The 21,860-nt window shown below is 38.0% G+C and overlaps 1 protein-coding gene across 5 annotated transcripts in view; it reads right to left on the bottom strand.

The window, feature by feature from the left end:
- Positions 1–21,860, bottom strand: part of LOC139131004 (F-box/WD repeat-containing protein 7-like) — a 72,196-nt gene that overhangs the window by 26,807 nt on the left and 23,529 nt on the right. For all 5 annotated transcript variants that reach the window (XR_011552031.1, XM_070696901.1, XM_070696899.1 and 2 more), the window contains exon 4: positions 6,669–6,751. Coding sequence is in view for 4 of the 5 variants with exons in the window: in XM_070696901.1 (XP_070553002.1) it covers positions 6,669–6,751 (83 nt within the window). In the remaining variant the exon portion in view is untranslated. The remainder of the gene's footprint in view (positions 1–6,668; positions 6,752–21,860) is intronic.

Below are 21,860 nucleotides of genomic sequence, written 5' to 3' on the forward strand. Positions count from 1 at the left end.
TTAGACAGTATCAAGGGGGCCTTCCCATTCATCAAAGATGTACCGTAACAACCAAGGGACGGTGCATGTGACAGTCTTTTGTAGTGTCCACCATTGAAACAGTCTGAATGACTTCATCAATTTTCACGGTCAAAATTATATACCAAATTAGAACGCAAAACTGTCAGTTTAACCTTGTTTGTACTCTGCGCCGTAATTCTACCGGTACATCATCAAGACTGGCTGTGACCCTACAGCAAAAGACACCACTTTGTATCAGTAATGTTTATATACAGGCAAAAATAATAATAATTTGACATTTTCAAAAAAAAAAATAGTGTTTCCTCTCTTCAGAATGGCTGGTCTATAATCTCAGAATATGGGCAATGAAAAAAAGAACATTTTTGATTCAATTCGTGGCATTTACAAATTTTCAGTCCGGGAGTGTATTTGTAAAGCAAAATGTCCTGTAGGGTTGTCAATATAAAAGTGGATTGATCCTGTGAAGTCCTCCGTGTATCTTCAGGGGAAAGTGATTTCATCTACTATGATAAACACTGAAAGTCATTCATAACAGCTAAACCTCTGTATTTCACTGTACCAATCCGATTATGACCTAACAGCAGCTCCTATCAAGTTTACAGTATTGGGTACAGTATCACATGTCGCTACTGTTTAAAGGTTTTTTAAATACCTTCGTTTTGGAACCAACTTCATTGTCTGTACACACACGCTTACTAGTGGCTATATAACAACACAATGTTTGACAGCGACGCCGCAAAATGTAAACATCAGCAACTGCTGCTCATTCTTTGTCCTGTACACGACATCCACATTAGGAACGCACTCAGCTTGTAAAGAGACCTATCCTCTCAGATCCATGGGCTCCAGCCACAGTGACGACCACAACAAAACGCTCTGTCTGACGAGCCCGGGTCACGCTGCACCGAGACCTCAGTGTGAAGGCAGGCGGCCTCATGAATACATGAAGACATTCAATGACTCACTTACAATCTAATTATTATAATTTATTTGTTCAGCTCTCATGTCATTCATGCCCCCTTTTCTCTCCGCCTAATTACCTTGAAAGAAGGAGGGAACAGCCAGTCATTCAGCGCAGTCAATATTATGAGTTTGTTAAACAGAAAAAAGACGGGCAATTTCAATTCAAAGAATCTATTGACGACAGAGTGAAACAGGGGTATCAATGACTCCAGTTATAACACTACACTGCTGAATGATTTTGTCCTGTGTGAGAAATGAAACGGTAAAAATACGTAACTCGCGGCTTAAAAGGTTGGCTTGAATACATTATGACAAGCCAACATATACACTGGATCACTTAAATAATTCTGCATGACAAAAATCACTCAATTTCAAATAATCAAATATTAAAGCCGGCAATCTGTGTCAATGAAATAATGAGATTATTGCCTGTGAAATGTAATTTTTCCATTTAACCTCTTTTTGACCACAGTTTCTTTCAGCTCTGTACAAAAACTATTTTTTGCACAATTTGAATAATTTGCACATTATACAAACGGCTAAAAATAATATTATCTCACAATATATCAGAAGTAATAATATTTTTCATTCTCCAACAAAATTCAACATTTCAATCATCGATATTAAACTGATCAGATGGATTTCATTAATATTAAAACAAATGCCAAACAAAATTCAGTTTGGTGTAACGAGAGGACATGGATCAAAGCCTGGACAAAAGCAACCGAGATATTTTCTAATCAGCAAATATGTGGATTTGACACAAGTGGTGATGACCCTCGCCTTGCTGACCTCTGACCTTTTGCAACAATTTAAATAATATTCCTCTGTGAGAGCTGGTGAGCTTCAACAGCAAAAAGCTATAACGTTTTACCATAACAATTTGAGAAACAAAGTCAAAGAAATACATTTAGATTCACTGATTTTTTTCTTCCATCAAATGATTAAGCTATTTCTGTACCCTTCAACATTTGACATCTTGAAGGGAAAACATATCTTCAGCTATGCAAGTATTTTCTTTTCTCAAAAGGACAGTGAGAAAATATAGATACACTATTCACTGTTGGAAATCATTTGTTATGGTATCAGACAGAAGCCAAAACAATCATATAGTAATGCAGAGATTTAAAAAATTCTGAGGTGAGATCTCAGCTGGTCGACATTTAAGTCAAACAGAGTTTATATCAACAAATTGTATACACATTAAATGGAGCAAAAGCCTTCCCATAGGAGTTACCAGCTTTATGAAATATGCAATCTTCACTTCAGACATTATTAAATACCAACATTCAGAGACGAAAAGGATGAGAACCCAAACTCTGCAAAATACTGGGAGCAAAGTTCATGAAATCTGTCTGAACAGCTCATGACCTTTCACCCCCAAAGAATTCGTTACAGCTGGTGAATACTAACTCTTTATCAGATGGCATGATGGTTGCAGATTGATTTTTTTTTTAATCTGCCTGACATCTGCTTTGCAGATTTGATTCCCACTTGATTACATTTTAAATGGACTAGGAAGCACTGAAACTGTGTGCAATGTGACCTGAGGACTTCTACATTCAGTTTCCAAGTTTTGCAAATTGGTTACTTGTGTGTGTATGTGGCAGGGGAGGGGCTGAGGGGGTTGTATTATATTTCTATAAATATCGTTGGTGATGTGGAGTTGGTAACTTTTCACTGACATTAATGTATTCATAGGTGTTTCAATATATTTCATTTTACAAACTGTTCACAGTCAAGCAAAAATTTTCTGTCAATTATGACAAATTTCAGTCAACTATTTTGCTGACAGGCATATCTTGTAAGGAAACTACACAGACCTCCATTATCTATGTTTGTTCAAGCAAAAATAAATTCGCAATCACTAAAACTTTCACTTCCCACTGAATTCTGAATGATTCTATCTTGAAGGAAAATTGGTCAAGGAACACCTTATTTCGCAAATGTTATCCCACAGATTACAAGTGAAGACAAAGTTACCAAGCTCAAAAGAAGATAAGAAATTGAATATATTCATATTTCAGTCGAATTTGATCTGCATTATCAGATTCCATAAAAAATTGCAGCTGTTTCAGTCAGCTAGACACAGGAAATCCTTCCAGGTATGCCTGATTTTTTTTTTATGATTGAATATCTGCAAGATATGGAATATAAATGTCAATGCTAAATTGAAACATGGGCAATCAACGTATCTCATGTCCATCCGACATTTCTAAGAAGTATTTTTACCATGAGCTACTGCGCTTCGGATATTCTACGAGATGAAAATTTGTCAGCCTTACAAAAGTTCAGAACACAACAACTTTTTTTTGAGAAAATATTGGACTTTTTGTAGAAAGTAAACTAATATATACATGAACATCATTTTCTTTTTTACCAGTTTTACAGTTGTCAAAAACAAGGGTCCTCACCCCTGACCCTGTTATCATAATGCTGGTTAAGTGTTATGATATGGGAGAAAACTTAAATACACATGAACAGAAACACACAAAAAAGATTATTTTTTCATAAAAATTACACATGTGACTGCTGTCTTGTATCATGAAGTACATCTGAGAATATACACCTGCTGTTGGGAAATTGGATTAGGATGGTATGTTTTGATAATTTCTATGACTTATATATGGCATCACTGCACTATTGCTTGAAATAGCAATATGAATGACTATATATATATATATATATATATATATATATATATATATATCTATATATATCATATATATATATATATATATATCTATATATATATATATATATATATATATATATATATATATATATATATATATATATATATATATATATATATATATTACAACAGGTATATCTATGGAAGAATTTGCTGAAATTTTAATTAAAATACTACAACGCAGGTTGCTGGGAATATCAAGTCAAATCATATATTTTCTCTTTTATTCTGGCTCATTCCTGCTTAATTTTGCATTGTTTGGGACAAATCTTCCATCAAACCGATTTCTTGTAAAGTTAACTGCACAACACAACAGCACTTAATACAGATACTGAATTTTCAATTATTTTCATGCAATTTGACTTTAATGAATAGGATATGAAATCAACATATTTCATGATGGGCTTCAAGCATTGACTTGCAAATTGGCACGAGGTATTGACATTTGAAGACAGGTCTCATTGCCATGACAACTGCTGTCATCAGTAACTTAATCACTTTAAAACAAAAGACCTGAGAAATTGATTCCACACCAGAGATTTCAACGCATGGTAAATTATCACCTGTAAATGTCCGTAATATTCAAACGTGAAAACATCCCCGGGCTGCTTTATGACTTGTGTAACTTATGCAATGGGAAGCCTAACAACTTTTTTAACCTTTAAATGCCAAATTCAATTTTTGTCTCCTTTACAAAATATAACCTCATTAATTTTTTTTTTGAGATTGAGAAATTTTTTTTCAGATTTTCTACAAATTTTGATCAAAAAATGTAACCCATGTACAGTGATGTCTATTTGGTCCAAAATTATCATAAAATTACAAAAAAACATAATGATTGGTAAAATGTTGCACGAAAATTCTGATGGGAAAAATTACAGTATAGGGTTAATATTTAAGTTGAGAATGTAAGCAGCTTCCTTCCTTGTTTCATAACATGTTTCAGTAATATGCAGTGAAAAATTTGAATGAATGATTTAGATCAATAAGTGTTAGCAAGGTTGATCTGAGAACTGTATTTTGCTGTCAGCAGTTATCAATCACCAGCTACAGGTTTAAACATTTCAAAAGACACTTCTTGCAAGAATTATTTGCCATTCTCTTCCAACGGAACTACTATGACAAACCTTTATCACAGAATGCTGTGATGTGATGTATATTATGAGCCACTATCTTCTGTATTTACCTAAACAAAGGCATACATGAAGTGAAGAACACGTTTCATATTTCACTCAAGCATTAGGTCAACAGATGTACAACAGAGAGACTTGCAGAGAAAAAACCTCAGACAGACGGCATTTTCCATGACTTTTACAATTAAAGGGATATTAGCTTGTAACTTTTGATATTTTCATTATTTTTGTTTTAGAAAAAAGTATATTTTCATCTCCTTTTCATAAAATATGTTGAAATAGAAAGCATTAACGTTGGTAACAAGCCTCACTGTGTAAAGTATGCAACATTATTGACAACAAATGACTTCTCCTTTGGACTAGAATTCACTTGTCAACAATAATAGAGGACATTACATACAAACAGGCTATATTGATAAATTCAAGACTACCAATTTTTAGGTGATTTGGGGAGGAAAACAAGAACGATATTTAACAAACAGATCAAAAATACCGGAAAATGTATCAAGTTTCACCTGGAAGAAGTTTTCATAAAAGCAGCTCATTTATTTTATCTATACCCAGCCGTGCATCTATTCAGGAAACACAGCCACTTTCCTTTCAAGGTCAAGATTATGTCAAGCTGTCATGATTAGAGGGTGACTTGACCTGACCTGTTGTTTCAGAAAGCAACTTGAAAGTGATTTCCCCTCTGTGAAGAAAATGCCAACTCAGCAGTTTTGCTACATCGGTATCCCATACAGCCAGTGTACCCAAACCACTTATTCTGTATGGCAGATCTTTCTTTTCAGTCAACATAGTTCTATCTCATAAGCAGGCACAGAGTGTGAAATATTATGTTTTTCACAAGGATTCATAGGCCACTGAATAATATACTACGTCTTTGTTATTAAATCACATGGCCACTTCAGTTTATCCCTTCTGAGTGAAGGATTTGTGCCGGTAAATAATCTCTCCTCGGTTATCTCACAGTATGATATGCTTGCTATTGCTGCTTGAATGGGCTACATGGGAGTTTTTACATGAAGCATGAAAGGATGCTGGTATATTCACTGCACACATGTCAACTACCCGACCTTTATCCTTGAAAATTATAATTGTACCATGAAAGTGAATTGTGCAAAATACCATACCAAACAAATAAAAAAGGCAACTTTACATGAGTATAAACTCATTTAAGTTATTCCTGAATGATGTAGAGCTCCCATGTGGAATACAACAACAGTAAAAGTACAATTCCTATTGGGAGAAGCCATTTACAACTAACTCGCTAAACATGAGATTTATTCAGTGGGGAGGAAGGAAGTTACACAGATTTGGCCATCACTCCAGCAAGTGGTACATGGAGTGAGAGCAACACCACCATTTCTACACTGCGGTATTCTAAAAAGGCTCAATACACTCAAAGTCACTTAAAATTCAAGGACTTTCAAGGAATTTTTTAAGCAATTTCCAGTTACTTTTTGTGACCAGCAAAATTTCATTTCACAAAAGCTGACATTACAGAATATGTCTGTGAACGTGTTTTTTTTCACATTGTCAACGTTTCACCTAAGTTATTTCAGTATTTGATCCAGTCCACCAATGCAAGTAACTTCACTATGGGTGAAAGTATCTAAGCAAGGAGAATAGTAGTGATACTCATACATGGACATCTTCATTCTGATTTTGGACACCACCTCCATTATGCTTGCGAGAGTGGAATGGTCCCACATTTCCATCGACATTAACAAAACTTGCAAGCAGACAGACTCTGAGTACAATCCAATATTACTGGTAAACTGGAAAAAAATAAGCACTTATACAATTGCACATAACAGCCTGTGTTGTCTAGAGAATAGCGTAAAAGGTCTTACCTGTTATGGGACTCAGTTCGACACATTTTTTTGCCAGGTGAGCAGCCTTTGCTTTCAGGGCCTGGATCTGACTTCCTTTTCATCTGAAAAGGAAAAAACATCAAATTAACCAGGTAAGATTGGTAATTTGACCAAGAATTCTTGGCAAGTAAAACACAAATCAGAAAGGAAGTGCCAGCAGCTTTATATGGTATTATGTCTGTGCGTATCCATGTATATGTGCACTGTTTTGTTTCTGGATATGTTGATGGTAGCTGTTGTCCCGGTTGTATCTGTCTGAGACTTGTGTGTGTTTGCTGATTGAAGTATTATGTATGCATATATGGTAAAGGAACATATTTGATAATTTCTAAATCTTGTCTATGTGCAGGTAGCTATACATCTGAAACTCTGAAGCTGTAGATGTGAATGAGTGATGGCAATTGTGTGAGGTGAAAGTGTGTTTACCAGGACTGATGTTACCTTGCGTGAAACTTTTCCCACAATATTGCCCCCCGGGATAACTTCCAAGGAACCGCGTCTTTTGTGACAAACTGAGACGCTTATCCATCAACAAACTGCAAAGGTGATTTCCCCCCATTGGGGGCAGCACAGCTGTATACAGCATAGACACCTGCCACCAGCCATATCAGGTCTGTGATGCGGTGCGCCTATCAACACCACCCGAACTGGATCTGTGAGATGTTATGTACATGGATGCTGTCATTGGTACATGGTTACTTTGTCAGTTTGTGCAGCTTTTTTTGCACAAACACTGCCCTGGCAGTGTGTAAATGTTTGCGTGTCCAGCAAACTGCAGCTTGAAACAAAGGAAGCATTTCACAGATGACCTTGTTCACAGAGCGGAACCGTGAGCGCTGCCCGACATTGCTGGGGGTGGCACTGGCATGGGCTAATCCCACTGAGAAACTATCAATACCACATTGTTTGTGATACAATTACTACTTTTATACAGAGCTGCATTGTTGAAATGATCTTGATACCACTGGGCCTGGTCTGAGTATTACCAACCGAGCTAGTACAGACCCTGACCTGTTCTGAGGCCAGATGTGCTCAGATATGCACATATATCCCTCAATGAGTCAACTGTATGTTTAAAACCACTGCAATGAAAGAACCCTTGGTATTCCTCTAATGGGCTTTAAAAAACAATAAACTTTTCTCTAAATCTGACTGTGGGAATAAAATACAAAACTGCTTTGGCCAGCCACTGACACATTCCATGACAACAGAAGCCCTTTGAAAACTCAAATAAACCAGAGTACGTGTTTATGTATTTTTCTGTCCATCCATCCATCCATCTCATCCATCATTCCATCTATCCCTTCACACATAACACAGTATACATATATGATATACCGGTACATACCAGTAGACACATTCAAGTAGATATATACATGCATACATATAGACACAACACACACATACATACATACATACATACATACATACAAACATACATACATAAGATACATACATACAGATATACAACACATACATACATACATACATACATACATACAAACATGCATGCAAAATACTCACACAAGTTACAGAAGTTACATACATACAAGTACCCACATACATACACACACACACACACACATACATACATACAAACACACACATTTAAATTTCATACCCTTTATCAATTTTATTGAACTGAAGTGGGACCTATTATAAAACACACACAAATATCGAATATGCGGGTTTTGCAGCCCTGTTTCCATCAGTAAAGTGCCACTTTAAAGAGACGGATTAGGGCATGTCATTTCCGGTTATGGGTCACTGATGCCGGCTATCAAGACCTCTTTAACATTCCCTGAATGCACTCACATTGGAATGGTGGTCACACTCTCCATGGAAAAGTAAACAAGCACCCAGGTGACTGAGATGAGACACTGAGAGACACACACAGACAATGCCCCTTTACAGATATGAATCCACAAATCATCACAGGAAGAACACACCACAGGACTATAGCAATCTATGCATTCATTGACACACATTCATTTGACCACAGTTTGTAACACTCAGCACGTGGGGGGGGAGGAACCCTCTCTTAATCCCTGTAACCACATCGCCATAACTATTTAAATGTCTTAAAACAGCACTTGAGTATTACCAACAAATCCATTTAAAATGGGACACAGTAAACTTCACAGAGCAGAAGTTGAACTTTACATTGCGGGTGCTTGTCTCAGGGTAACCTTTTGCAGTGAAGGAGGTCATCACTGCTGGTTTCCCTCACTTACAAGTCACTTGTCCGTAAACTCTATAACAATGACATGCATTCTTTTCTGTTTGACTTTTTCAAGACAGTCCTGTTTTTCCTGCCTTTCTCTCTATCTGTCCCTTTACAATATTCCCTTTGATGTCCCGATGAAAGATGACAAGGAATTTAATAGCAACTTTTCTTGAGTTTTCAATTCCTTTACTCTTTATACTGTCTCTTTGATAGGGCACTATAACTGTAAATTTCAAACCAAGCCAAATGGAGCAAACAGGCAATACGTATACTGGCATAAACTTCACATTCCTTTTATAGAGAAACAAGTTTCTGAATATCACGAAGAACTTGGTAAACTATATCACTGAAATGAAATAACAGTATTCGATGGAGTTTGCTTAAGTGCACATTGGTTTGTGTGTGTGAGTATGTGTATGATTATGGATGCCTGCACTCTACAAAGACAGAATATTTACGTGAATTTTTCTCCTGAAGACAAGAAAATAGCAACAGGAAATCTGCTTTTACAAGCTAAATAAGAGATTTTAATAAAAGCCTTCTCTATTGAACACTGTGACGGCTCTCTATCCAATGTAGAATTCCCACACCTTGTTTTACACTGTAACAGCCAAACTCAATATGACCTTAGCAGGTGTGTTTGCAATCTGTAATTTTTTGTTCCAGTCAATCTCAACATTCTCAAGCCTTTCTTTCTAAAGACTGCAAGACTGCTCTCTGTCAGCGGCAGAATAAATGCCATGCCTGGGGAAATGAAAACACAGTACTTTCCGTGTTCCAAGGACTGCTCCGAGATTAGTAAAGGAATAATGTGCATGTTTGGGTAAGGCCTCCAAATCCCTCCACTAAATGAGATGTGGATGGGAATTGGGCACAGACCACAAATTACAGATACAATTTGAAAACCTTACGTACATACATTCTTTATCTTTATCATTATTCCTCAGACCAGATGGTTTCTCAGCCCAATGAGCCTTTTCACTTGTGATGCATCTTAAACCTTTCAGTCACTTGCCGAATTTCTAGAAATTTATTCACATCAGTCCTTTACCAGTGTGTGCAATATTCATGTAAAATGCTCTCCATAGTGCAGATTGCGATTTCAGGTTTGTTACTAAATATAGCTGCATGTGGGCGACATCAGACAAAATTGTGACAAATTTTATTGTTGCATGCGTGGCTGTTGTTGCAGCTTGTAGTCTGCCTTACGAATTAGTATGACCTTTAGTATCCATTTTAATTTCATTGTTCTTGTGGAAAATGCACACAAATATATCTCTTTGCATATTATTATGAAAGAAATATGATGTCATTTGCGATCGACACTATTCAAAGAAAACTTTCTTGGTTCCGCATCACTTTGGCATAACAGGCACACTGCTCCTACCAGTATAGCTGGGCCCATCTTTTTTATTAGTTTTAATGCCTCCTCATAGTATGTGCATGATTAATCTCTTTATCCCCCTTCAAAAACCCTCACACCAGAATTGACTTATGCCTACTTGTACCATTAACACATTATGGTACAAGTATAGACATATTGATTTGCCGTGAGGGGTGACCAATACATTTGTTTCCCTGAGGGCGTGTAAGTTGCCCCCAAAACAGATGCCCCAAAAGCTGTCAGCTTGCCAAGGCCATGCTTGGGGGCAAATCACTTGCCCATAGGGGAGCAAACATATGCTGCTATCTCAATTTGGACAAATCAATATGTGCTTTGTAAGAAATCAAGAAATATCACCGCTACCACTAGCCTCTGTTGCAGATGACACTGTCATGTACATTGTTTTATAGGTAGTAAACATCCCTATAAAGTGGTGCTGTCAAATTTTTCCACACAACAGTTGGTAGCTACAGTTGTATAACCAGTTATTGGTTCTTTTGCATGTATCAATATCAAAATATCACATCAAAGGCTTCGAGGTGACTGTAAATTAATGAATCACTAAAGAAATTTTGGACGAGGTGTGTTAAAACAATCCTTCTTTTAGCAGCTGGGCAAGCTGGGTACAATATTATAGGATAATTTATGCACATATGGACTGGCCAGGAGGGGAGCAGCATATTTGTTTCCCTGAGGCATGAAAGTTGCCTCAAAACAGTACTTTCACAAAGCCATAGACCAAGGGAAACAATATGTTTTGACGTTTCATAGACCCGAGGTGAATCAAATACCTCTTACCCTAATACGGCCAGTCAATACACATTTTGTAACACACACATCATCAAATTTTCAGACTGAAAAATCAAGAACATTGTTTTCAAGTGCATGCAGCACATGTGTAGATCGCACTGTTCTTTCAAACTTATCCAAGTTACAGTTTTTTAACATTTAAGCATTACAGTGACTTAAGTTTCCAAAACTGTCAACTGAGCGCGAGGTGTGTTCAAGCAAAAGTTCTTATGTGAGAGCGGTGAATCTAGGTATCATATTTACACTTTGCACAGGCAAGCTTGGAGACCCAGTCATCCGCAGGTTTGACATTTCAGATGCACAATCTCAATTTTCTCAAAGATCATTTCATGCAGTTTGACGGCAACATCTCAAATGTCAACAAACGGATACATATATCATGTCTGTGGCTTCATTGAGGAGAAACCATCCAGACAGAAAACAAAACCATGTGAAAGGGAAGGTAAATCTATGGGAACTTTGGCATTTTATCGACCTCGGAACCGAACCAACATCCATACATGTGCAAAACAATGACCTTGGTAACTGGTGATGTACTTCAATGAGGAACTATTTGAAAAATTTGAGCAAACTTTTAACTTACAATATAATATTGCACAGGCCAATGTCATCCAGAAATCATGAATATATGTTTTACAAGCCAAGTTCATAAGTTCAAGAGACCAGAGCTGTAACTTTTACAGATTTTTTTTCGCTACTTTTGTTTTTAACGTCAACTACAGTTTCTTGTTCTACTCTTCCAAAAGCATGTTGAGATACACAGTATTCAGCCTATCAAATTAGCCTGTACATGTACATATTCAGGTACATGTAGTTGCATTGTGTTTGTTGACAAGTGATTTTCAGTGCTGACTACAGTTCAAATGTCAACAATAACAGTACACTTTACATGAGTTGACAAGCTGAACAGTGGTTATTTCAACATGTTCAGTGCAACTGTAGTGTATACTATATTTTTTAAGCTCAAATAAAAAGTGGTATTTTTCTGAAGACGTATGACCAACAGGCAGACAGACTGATAGACAGACAACGACCCAGGTTAACCTATAGATCTACATACATTCTGTATAATTACAGACTCTTTCCCACACCACAACAACACATTATGTTGTCGAAGCATTTCAGACTTCAATCAAACGTATAGAATAGCAAGGATATTAAAATATCGATTGTCTCTGAAGAACATAATTACAAAACAAAAACTGAATAAAGAATTCTATACAATCCCTAAAATGGTTGACCGCTGAATAAACACAGAAGTATTTGACCATATCGCTTAATCCATTTAATAGCATACAAGACAATTTTTTTTTATGAGAAAAAAATTTATGTGATTTTAAGGCAGCTGCCTTAATCATTAACGATGGGAGGGGTGTTTAAATTGTGACAATAAAGCTATACTTTTTTCAATGCTTACCAACACTTGTTCACAGATTCTGCAGAATATCAGAGGCCTATCTGACATGATGCTTGATTCTGGCCAAGCTCTGTGTTGCTCTCTATGAGTTACTGCGTAACGCAAAGGCACTTTGCATATAATGCAACATTGCAGGGAACAATAGGCGACCACCGCTGCTGCTCCGATTGTCATGCCCACACATTTGACCTTTGCTTTGCACTAAAAAAAACGCAACATCACGACACACTACAGACAATGAACTAATGAGCTAGGGCTGAACACAGTGTGACTACACTCCCACATAAAGATACAGTGGACGAGTTCTTCTGAGTTCTTCTGGAGGACTTTGACCACCCCTGCCGTGGCTTGATGAAAGAGGAGTGTACTCAGGACACAGGTCACAAGTCAGGACTCTAATTGACCTTGGCATGGCCTGATAACAATCAAATATTTGACCAGTAACAGATTACAGATTCACCTCTGACAGTCTCTGTATGCCTCCAAGGGAAAACAAACTGAACTGGACACTACTTCACAAGACAGCTTCGTGTCATACAGTAGGGGGTTTGTGTTTTCACATTCGGTCAATTTGCCTGGTTATTTTTTGCTGTCCCATTTCCAAATTTGAATTTTAAATGGCAATATTATGATTACATATAGTGAGGGTCCATGATGACAATGTGGCTAGGTTTCAAGGCAGCTTTTAGAAAAGCATAAAATTGTATTCATATGATACATAAAATTCCCTTCCATAATTTTTTTAGAGGAATTTACTCAAAGATGTAGAAATTTCTGTGCCATGTAAAAGGGTGTTGAAATGCTCAAAAGTCAAACCGAAACGAACAATGCTGTTAGAGAAAGAAATTATGGGCAAACAGCAATATTGCTGTATATTGGCCAAAATGACAGATGGAATAAGATGCTACCGGTACTTTGCAGCAAGCCCCCTCCCCCTCCTCCCAATTCTTGGTGGAGAAGTCTGATTTCTACACTAAGTCTGGTAAAAACTGGTGCCATGACAAAGACAGCTAGGAACACCACACACTATTCCTCTTAGTTACACTGCACCCGTCACTGAATCAAGTCAATTTCATAACGAGCTCTGATTTCAAAATAAATCATGCCTGCACATTAATTTTGCTTCTTTCATTTAAGTCTATCGGGCTTGAAATAACTTGTCAACTGCCGAAATTGATTTCAACATAAAACTACACAAACAGAATAAGCATACACAATCAGCTGACTCAGTGACTGGAGGCAGAATTATTTGATCAGTGGAGTGGCATTTCTTAGATAATATAATACAACACAAGGGTTATCTTTCGCTGTGTATCAATAACAGTCTTTGTTGTCAACTCTCCCAAATGCATGTGCATGACTAAAACATTTGGGTCCCATTAGAATCCTCCTATTCAATCCACTTTTATTGGATGTACATACATGTACAGAACAGCTCTATTCAACGAGTAGTTTTTTTTGTGTGTGAATTATTTCAAGATAAAGCGGGTCATAGACTAATCTGTTGAAATGGGCATTAAAATTACGAGCATTTCTTTGTCATCAATCAAAATTCTTATAGTCAGTCTCTCTCTCTCTCTCCCTCCCTCCCTCCCTCCCTCCCTCCCTTACCCAGATGCTTTTTTTGAGCACACAACCCTGAATTGTCCTCACACTTTTAATGGCATAAAATGGATTCCTTGACAGAGACAATGAGCCGTTTTAGTGTCATCACAGATGCCCTACTCACACCACTCAACCATGCGACATGGAACAAAGCCAGCTTATAAATAAACAAATGCAGATATTAAACTAATAGTTATTGAACGCAATATTGTGACACACACCATTTAGATTCTATTATGCAATTTGCCGATTGGCTGATTTCTCTTTGTAAATCAACACGTCAAATTTAATTACCAGTCTGGAGTGTGAAGTGTGTGGGAGTCAAAGTGGTTTTTTTTGATCCATGAGCCCATCCCATGATGTTAAAGGACTTACTTTTAAGATGTACACACTGACGGGATTTCATTGTTTATATTTGCATACTAAGCCGAGTTGCACAAATAATAACAAATGACACACACAACTTGTAATTCCTTGTAGTGCTGACCCAATTTCCCTATTTCTGTAAAAAAAATTTTTTTTTTCCAAAATTGATTTAAGGAAGCAAATCATTGTTCTTCTTGGAATTCTGGGGCATGGAAATAAATCGAAGTTTGACACACCCATCTATCCCAAACTAATGACAAAAATTTGCATTTGTTTGCTTTTTTAACAATCAATACTGCCTATCCTGTGGCCTGGAAAAAACCACATCAATTAAAAGGCATCTCTTGTACGACTTTAAAAACTGACTGCCCTAATTTTTTTCTGAATACACTCACAGTCACTCCACAAAATGATGTCACAGGGTAACCTACCTACATCAATACCTATTGTCAAATGGGACTTGAAATCTAACTACCCAAAATGCACCTGAGCCCACTAGAATCCAGATGAACTGAACAAAATACACTACTGTGTCATCCAGATGAGAAAATCAACTCATCCGGGCAAGCAACATCTCATCCAAACATGAGCTTTTAAAACTCTAATTCGATTCTGAATGAGAATTAAACAAATTATAAATATATTTTTGGAGGTAGGGCTCAGGGATGAGGGTTGTAGCACCTGTGCCTCAAAGCTCATCCTCCTACGTAATGTGAATCTTTTGAATGGTAATCTAAATTTCATGAACAATATATGTCTATGTACAGCACGTCTTCTGAACCCTTGTGATGTGCTACTGAGAATTAAACGGTTTACTTAACTCTTCTACAATCAAATTCTATCATAACAGTCGTTTCTGATGGCAACTACAGACCTCTTTACTGTAAAAAAGAAAGTGAAAGTGTCTCAAAACACTGACATTTTCATGTGTTGAAATTGGGCTAATGTAAATCTGTGCATCTTATGTATGACAGGACAAACTGATACACATGCATGGGCATGAGTGTATAAATGCACACTCTCCTTATAATACTGTTCAAACATTTTTCCTAGGATCCTATATCTCCAGGGAGAGCATCGACACTGACCGGTACAGCAGTAAGACATGCCTTTCTGATGCATGCTGGGAAGAGGGACACTGTTAACATCATCGTCTTTCAAAGCAAGAACAACACACACAACGTCAACGGACTGATTAATTAAAAGAATATCTCACGCTCAATGACTTTCTGATTAAATAGCTCGGCGACAGTAACAGACTCGCTGATTAATTGAGTGCTTTGCTCTTGGCAATGGCACAAGATAAATGCAATGTTGCTCCCAAGTCCTCAGTGATATTATTGATTTGGCTTTCATTAATTGCCTGGATGTGTGCACACATTGCAGACAAGCCATTTTATTTTTTAATCCCCAGGCTTGAATTATGAAATCCCATTCATCGAACCAATCATTTCATCTCCTCATGTATATGTATGGTAAAAAACATCAGCTATATTATAAACGTGACAACACACGTTTCCAATGACATTCCTTACTCCGCATAAATCAAATGAAACTGATAGCGTGTTTTGCTTGCAACCGACCCAAACACAAGAAGATAAATTCTCAACATTTGAAAGGGCACTGTTCATACTCTGCTGCCATTCAGTAGTTATCTTTCCGCATGACAGTGACCTTAATCTGATTCCTTTGTGACCACGCTGTCCACTTCAGTAGGTTCCTCTGATTTACAACAGCCAGCAGTGTGCATCGGATTGGGACTGCACTTGGACAAAATTTTTTTTTTATCAGACACGAACATTTGTTTTAAGTATGTGATGCCTCAACCATGAAATAAGATAAAAGCAGCTTTTCCCCTCAAGAGGTTAAAATTTGTTTTTTGAGCGACTAGTAATTATTATTTTTCCAAGCGTTGTGGCTAATATCTTGATCCAGATGTATTCATTGCTTTTGCATGAATTGCTAAGTCTCACATATGCTGCCTTTGGCAGTCATACATTTTCACGATTTCTGTACAAAATCACACATTCATTTGGCTATTAGCATATGGTAGGTGACAACAGTGCATTCAAATGACCCATGGGGTGGCGGCATTTCTTGGAAGACCTAATGGCTGGAAAAACTTCATAACATTGATTGACGACTTTGCGTCGGCCCAGGTCCCGACCAGGGCCGGGGCCGACGTAAAAAAAAACCAATGTGGACACGCTGAGTCGGCCCTGGGCCGACTCAGTTTGGTCCCGCTTAGAAGGGGGGTTCAGGGCCGACTCAGGGCCCACGCAAAATTTGGTCCGACGCAAATCGCCAGTGTGGACACGTTACGTCGGCCTGGTCCCAGTTGACCAGGCCTCCGCTATGGATCGAAGTTGAACTAGTCACCCTATTCGCACAAAACAAACGACGTTTGAAACTAAAGTTTACACCTATCGAAAGTTTTCAATCCAGTCTTTACATTTTAATATCATCCCGCGTACGCTGAACTTCCCACCAACCTTTGTTCCGCAAACGAGACCATGTCATTCGATTCCACAGTGCACGTAATAGACTAAAGAGGCATGTCAAAAATGCCGCGCACTGGTTATTTCTCCACTGCGGTCTTATATATACCATATGCTCATCCAATAAATGGTGAAGATCTCTCCGATGATTAAAAGGGTGAGTGGTAGTCATATTTGCCCTTCTTGTGCGTAAAAACACAGGAAAATCATGAACAGTAGAAACAGCGTGCCATATTCAAATGCGCCATTTTGAACTTTGACAGGTCAGAGGTCACAAAGGAAGGTAAAGTTACGTCGGCCCTAATTCTGGTACCGGTAGGTGTGGACACGGACCAAATTTAATCCCAAAAGACAATTATTTTGCGTCGGCCCAAATTTCAGTTGGGTTGCCAATGTGAACAAGTTGCCAATGTGAACAAGATACCATATACACTTTTGTGTACAATCTAACCTTTCATCCCAAAATTCCCAATGTTGGTGTCTGTGAATACAAATCAATACAGTTAGGATGTAAAAGTATACTGTGTATTATAAAGGGGTTTAACTCATGGAAGAGTGGCTGAAATACCCAGCAACTTAGGACCTTGGCGCTATTGTACACATATTGACTGGCCATGAGTACTACCATACGTTCTTTCCCTAGCGGGCCTGCAAGGGCCAAAATACAGGCAAGGGCCGGGGAAACATATTTTTTGAGGTGACTGACAGGCCCTCAGGGAGACAAGTACACACATTTTGACTGGACGATGGGGTAACAGCACACGTCTTTTAGCCCAAGGGATGAAGACTCATGCCAAAACAGTTGGTTTCACAAGGCTGTGGGCCAAGCAGATTGGTTTGGCAACTCCCAGGCCTGAGGAAAACAAATGTATGCTGTGATCCAAATATTGCCAGTCAACATGTGTTTTGCAACACACCTCATCCACTCTTCTCACTGGAAAATGAGAAGTTCCTCTGCTATCATTCATCTGGATTGCGGACATAGAGTGCCATATCCTTTGACCTATTATGGCATGTGTGTATGCACAGATTGCACTTTCAAACTTCATACCTGGTGAACAGTTGTCCAAACTGTTACCCAGTAAACAGTTTTGGAAACAGTTCAAAAGTAAATGGCTCTTTGCATGTGCATGAATCACTGCCCGAAAAGACGCAAACCATGTGGTCTAAGATTAAAGAATCACAACACAGATTTTTGGAAGAGGTGTGTAACAATATATGCTATTACCGCGAAAAAAAACCAGTCAATATGTATTTTTGCAACCCACCTCGTACATGTACATTTTCTTCACTAAAAATTTCAAAACTAATCCACTACTGGTATCATTCGCCTGACATGCAGACACCACCCTTATCTCTATTGAAATTTTCTAAAATGTGCGTATGGGTAGAAAACAATTTCAAACTTATCCAGGTACAAACTGTGAATGGTCAGGCAATGTTCAAGAACTGTTAACAGTAGAATGCGCCTAGGGGACAGATATTCTGACCGGTAACTTTTACAATAATGACTAATCAAACTGGCAACAATTATCAGGACACTGCACTGCTAATTCAAACTTTGGTACTTTCAAAAATCATTCGTTGTATGATGTATGAAAATGTACAAGTCGTGTATGCCACAGAGAATATCCAATGTTTGTTGGTGACCATCATTTATATGTGGGGTTACAGTAACAATACATACTAGATTGCTCACGTACAGAAGAGATAACTTCTCATCACGGCTATCTGTAAAAAAACTTTTTTTGACGCATATGAGAATATGGGATGTGAGTTGAGGTCTGGTGTCTCATAAATGACACAACAGTTTGATGTATTTGCCTCGTTGAGTTTTTTGTGAAAGCTCTCCCCTTACTTATCACTTGACATGCACAGTGCACCTTGCCTCTCCATCGTATGATGTATCAAAACATCACACACAATCATCTGCGATTGCCATCTAAATGTAATACATATACTCCTATCACCACCACATTATAGTCTGATCTAATTGTTTTTTCACCGTCAATATTGACCACCATACAGGCAAATGTGAGTAAAAAAGGTTTCATCGTTGATGACACAGTCCCCACTTGTTAATGGGTACTTTGATTACAGGTCCTAAGAGAGGATAGAGTCCTCTTCGTTAGGTCTGTGATAAAAATACTTTTGAATAAATTCGTTTGATACATGTCTGAGTTACGGTTCAGGACATGAAAAACTCGTAATAAAATGGCCACACGGCCGCCATATTGGATTGTATAACAAAACAAATTACCTTGCATATGTATGACATTGGTAAATCTCCTTGTACCAACTTTGAATAAATTCGCTTGATACATGTCTGAGTTATGGTTCCGGACATGAAAAAACGTAACAAAATGGCCACATGGCAGCCATATTGGATCGTATCACAAAACAAATCAATGTGCATGTGTATGACATAGGTCAATGTCCTTGTACCAACTTTGAATGAAATCGGTTGAGATATGCCTGAGTTATGGCTCTGTACATGAAAAAATCATAAGAAAACGGCCGCACGGCGGCCATATTGGATTGCATCATAAAACAAATTGATGTGCATAGCTATGACATTGGTCAATGTCCTTGTACCAACTTTGAATAAAATCGGTTGAAAGATACCTGAGTAATAGCTCTGTACATGAAAAAATCGTAATAAAATGGCCGCCTGGCGGCCATATTGGATTGTATCACAAAACAAATTGACGTGCATATGTATGACATAGGTCAATGTCTTTGTACCAAGTTTGAATAAAATCGGTTGAGATATGCCTGAGTTTTGGCTCTGTACATGAAAAAAATCGTAACAAAATGGCTGCACGGCAGCCATATTGGATCGTATCACAAAACAAATTGACATGCATATCTATGACATTGGTCAATGTTCTTGTACCAGTTTTGAATAAAATCGGTTGAAACATGCCTGAGTCATGGCTCTGTACATGAAAAAATTGTAATAAAATGGCCGCCTTGCAGCCATATTGGATCGTATTACAAAACAAATTGACGTGCATCTGTATGACATATGAAGTAATCCTTGTACAAGTTTGAATGAAATCGCTCCAGGCATCTCTGAGATATCTGCGTGAACGCACGGACGCACGGACGGACGCACGCACAGACGCACGCACGGACACGACCAAACCTATAAGTCCCCCCGGACGGTGTCCGGGGGACTAAAAAGGTTACATTGTTCCATGTTGTAACTTGGCAACAACCATCCCACAGCTCCAACACAATCAGCACTTCCCTATATACACTCCTTTTTGGGGGAAAATTCTATTTCTGAGCTCCAAGTATTCCGTGCTTTTTAGTCCCCACGGACACCGTCCGGGGGGACTTATAGGTTTGGTCGTGTCCGTGCGTGCGTGCGTCCGTCCGTCCGTCCGTCCGTTCACGCAGATATCTCAGAGATGCCCGAAGCGATTTCATTCAAACTTGGTACAAGGATTACTTCATATGTCATACAGATGCACGTCGATTTGTTTTGTGATACGATCCAATATGGCTGCCAGGCGGCCATTTTATTACGATTTTTTTCATGTACAGAGCCATAATTCAGGCATGTTTCAAATGATTTTATTCAAAGTTGGTACAAGGACATTGACCAATGTCATAGATATGCACGTCAATTCTTTTTGTGATACGATCCAATATGGCCGCCGTGCGGCCATTTTGTTACGATTTTTTCATGTACAGAGCCATAACTCAGGCATATCTCAACCGATTATATTCAAACTTGGTACAAGGACATTGACCTATGTCATACATATGCACATCAATTTGTTTTGTGATACGATCCAATATGGCCGCCAGGCGGCCATTTTATTACGATTTTCATGTCCAGAGCCATAACTCAGGCATGTTTCTACAGATTTATTCAAAGTTGGTACAAGGACATTGACCAATGTCATAGCTATGCACATCATTTTTTTTGGATACGATCCAATATGCCGCCGTGCGGCCATTTTGTTACGATTTTTTCATGTACAGAGCCATAACTCAGGCATATCTCAACCAATTTTATTCAAAGTTGGTACAAGGACATCAACCTATGTCATACACATGCACATTGACTTGTTTTGTGATACGATCCAATATGGCCGCCGTGTGGCCATTTATTACATTTTTTCATGTCCAGAACCATAACTCAGACATGTATCAAGCAAATTTATTCAAAGTTGGTACAAGGAGATTGACCAATGTCATACATATGCATGTTAATTTGTTTTGTGATACGATCCAATATGGCTGCTGTGCGGCCATTTTGTTATGATTTTTTCATGTACAAAGCCATAACTCGGGCATATTTCAACCAATTTAATCAAAGTTGGTACAAGGACATTGACCTACCGTATATCATACATATGCACATTGATTTGTTTTGTGATTTGATCCATTATGGCCACCATGTGGCCATTTTATTACGATTTTTTCATGTCCTGAACTACAATTCAGACATGTATCAAGCGAATTTATTCAAAAGTATTTTTATCACAGACCTAATGAAGAGGACTCTATCCTCTCTGAGGACCTGTAATCAAAGCACCCATTAACAAGTGGGGACTGTGTCATCAACGATGACTTGTAAGTGGTAGGCTAAGACTCTCTTAAATCATTTTAAAAGTACTAATAAACATGGGGTCAAAGTTCACCGTAAAGGTTAAGCACTGGGCGCTTATGTTTTTATCAATATGATTGGGCCAGTCATTTAAAACAATTTATCAAAAAAGACTTCAACTCCGAACGGAATTCAACTCCACATCATGCCAAATTGCTGACGTAAAAGTTCAATTTTGATTTGTCTTCACCATGACAACATTCCAAAAGTTATTCAGCTGCGATGAAACCTAATAATGTA

The sequence above is a fragment of the Ptychodera flava genome, chromosome 4, assembly GCF_041260155.1.
Source record: "Ptychodera flava strain L36383 chromosome 4, AS_Pfla_20210202, whole genome shotgun sequence".
Classification (NCBI taxonomy): Eukaryota; Metazoa; Hemichordata; class Enteropneusta; family Ptychoderidae; genus Ptychodera; species Ptychodera flava.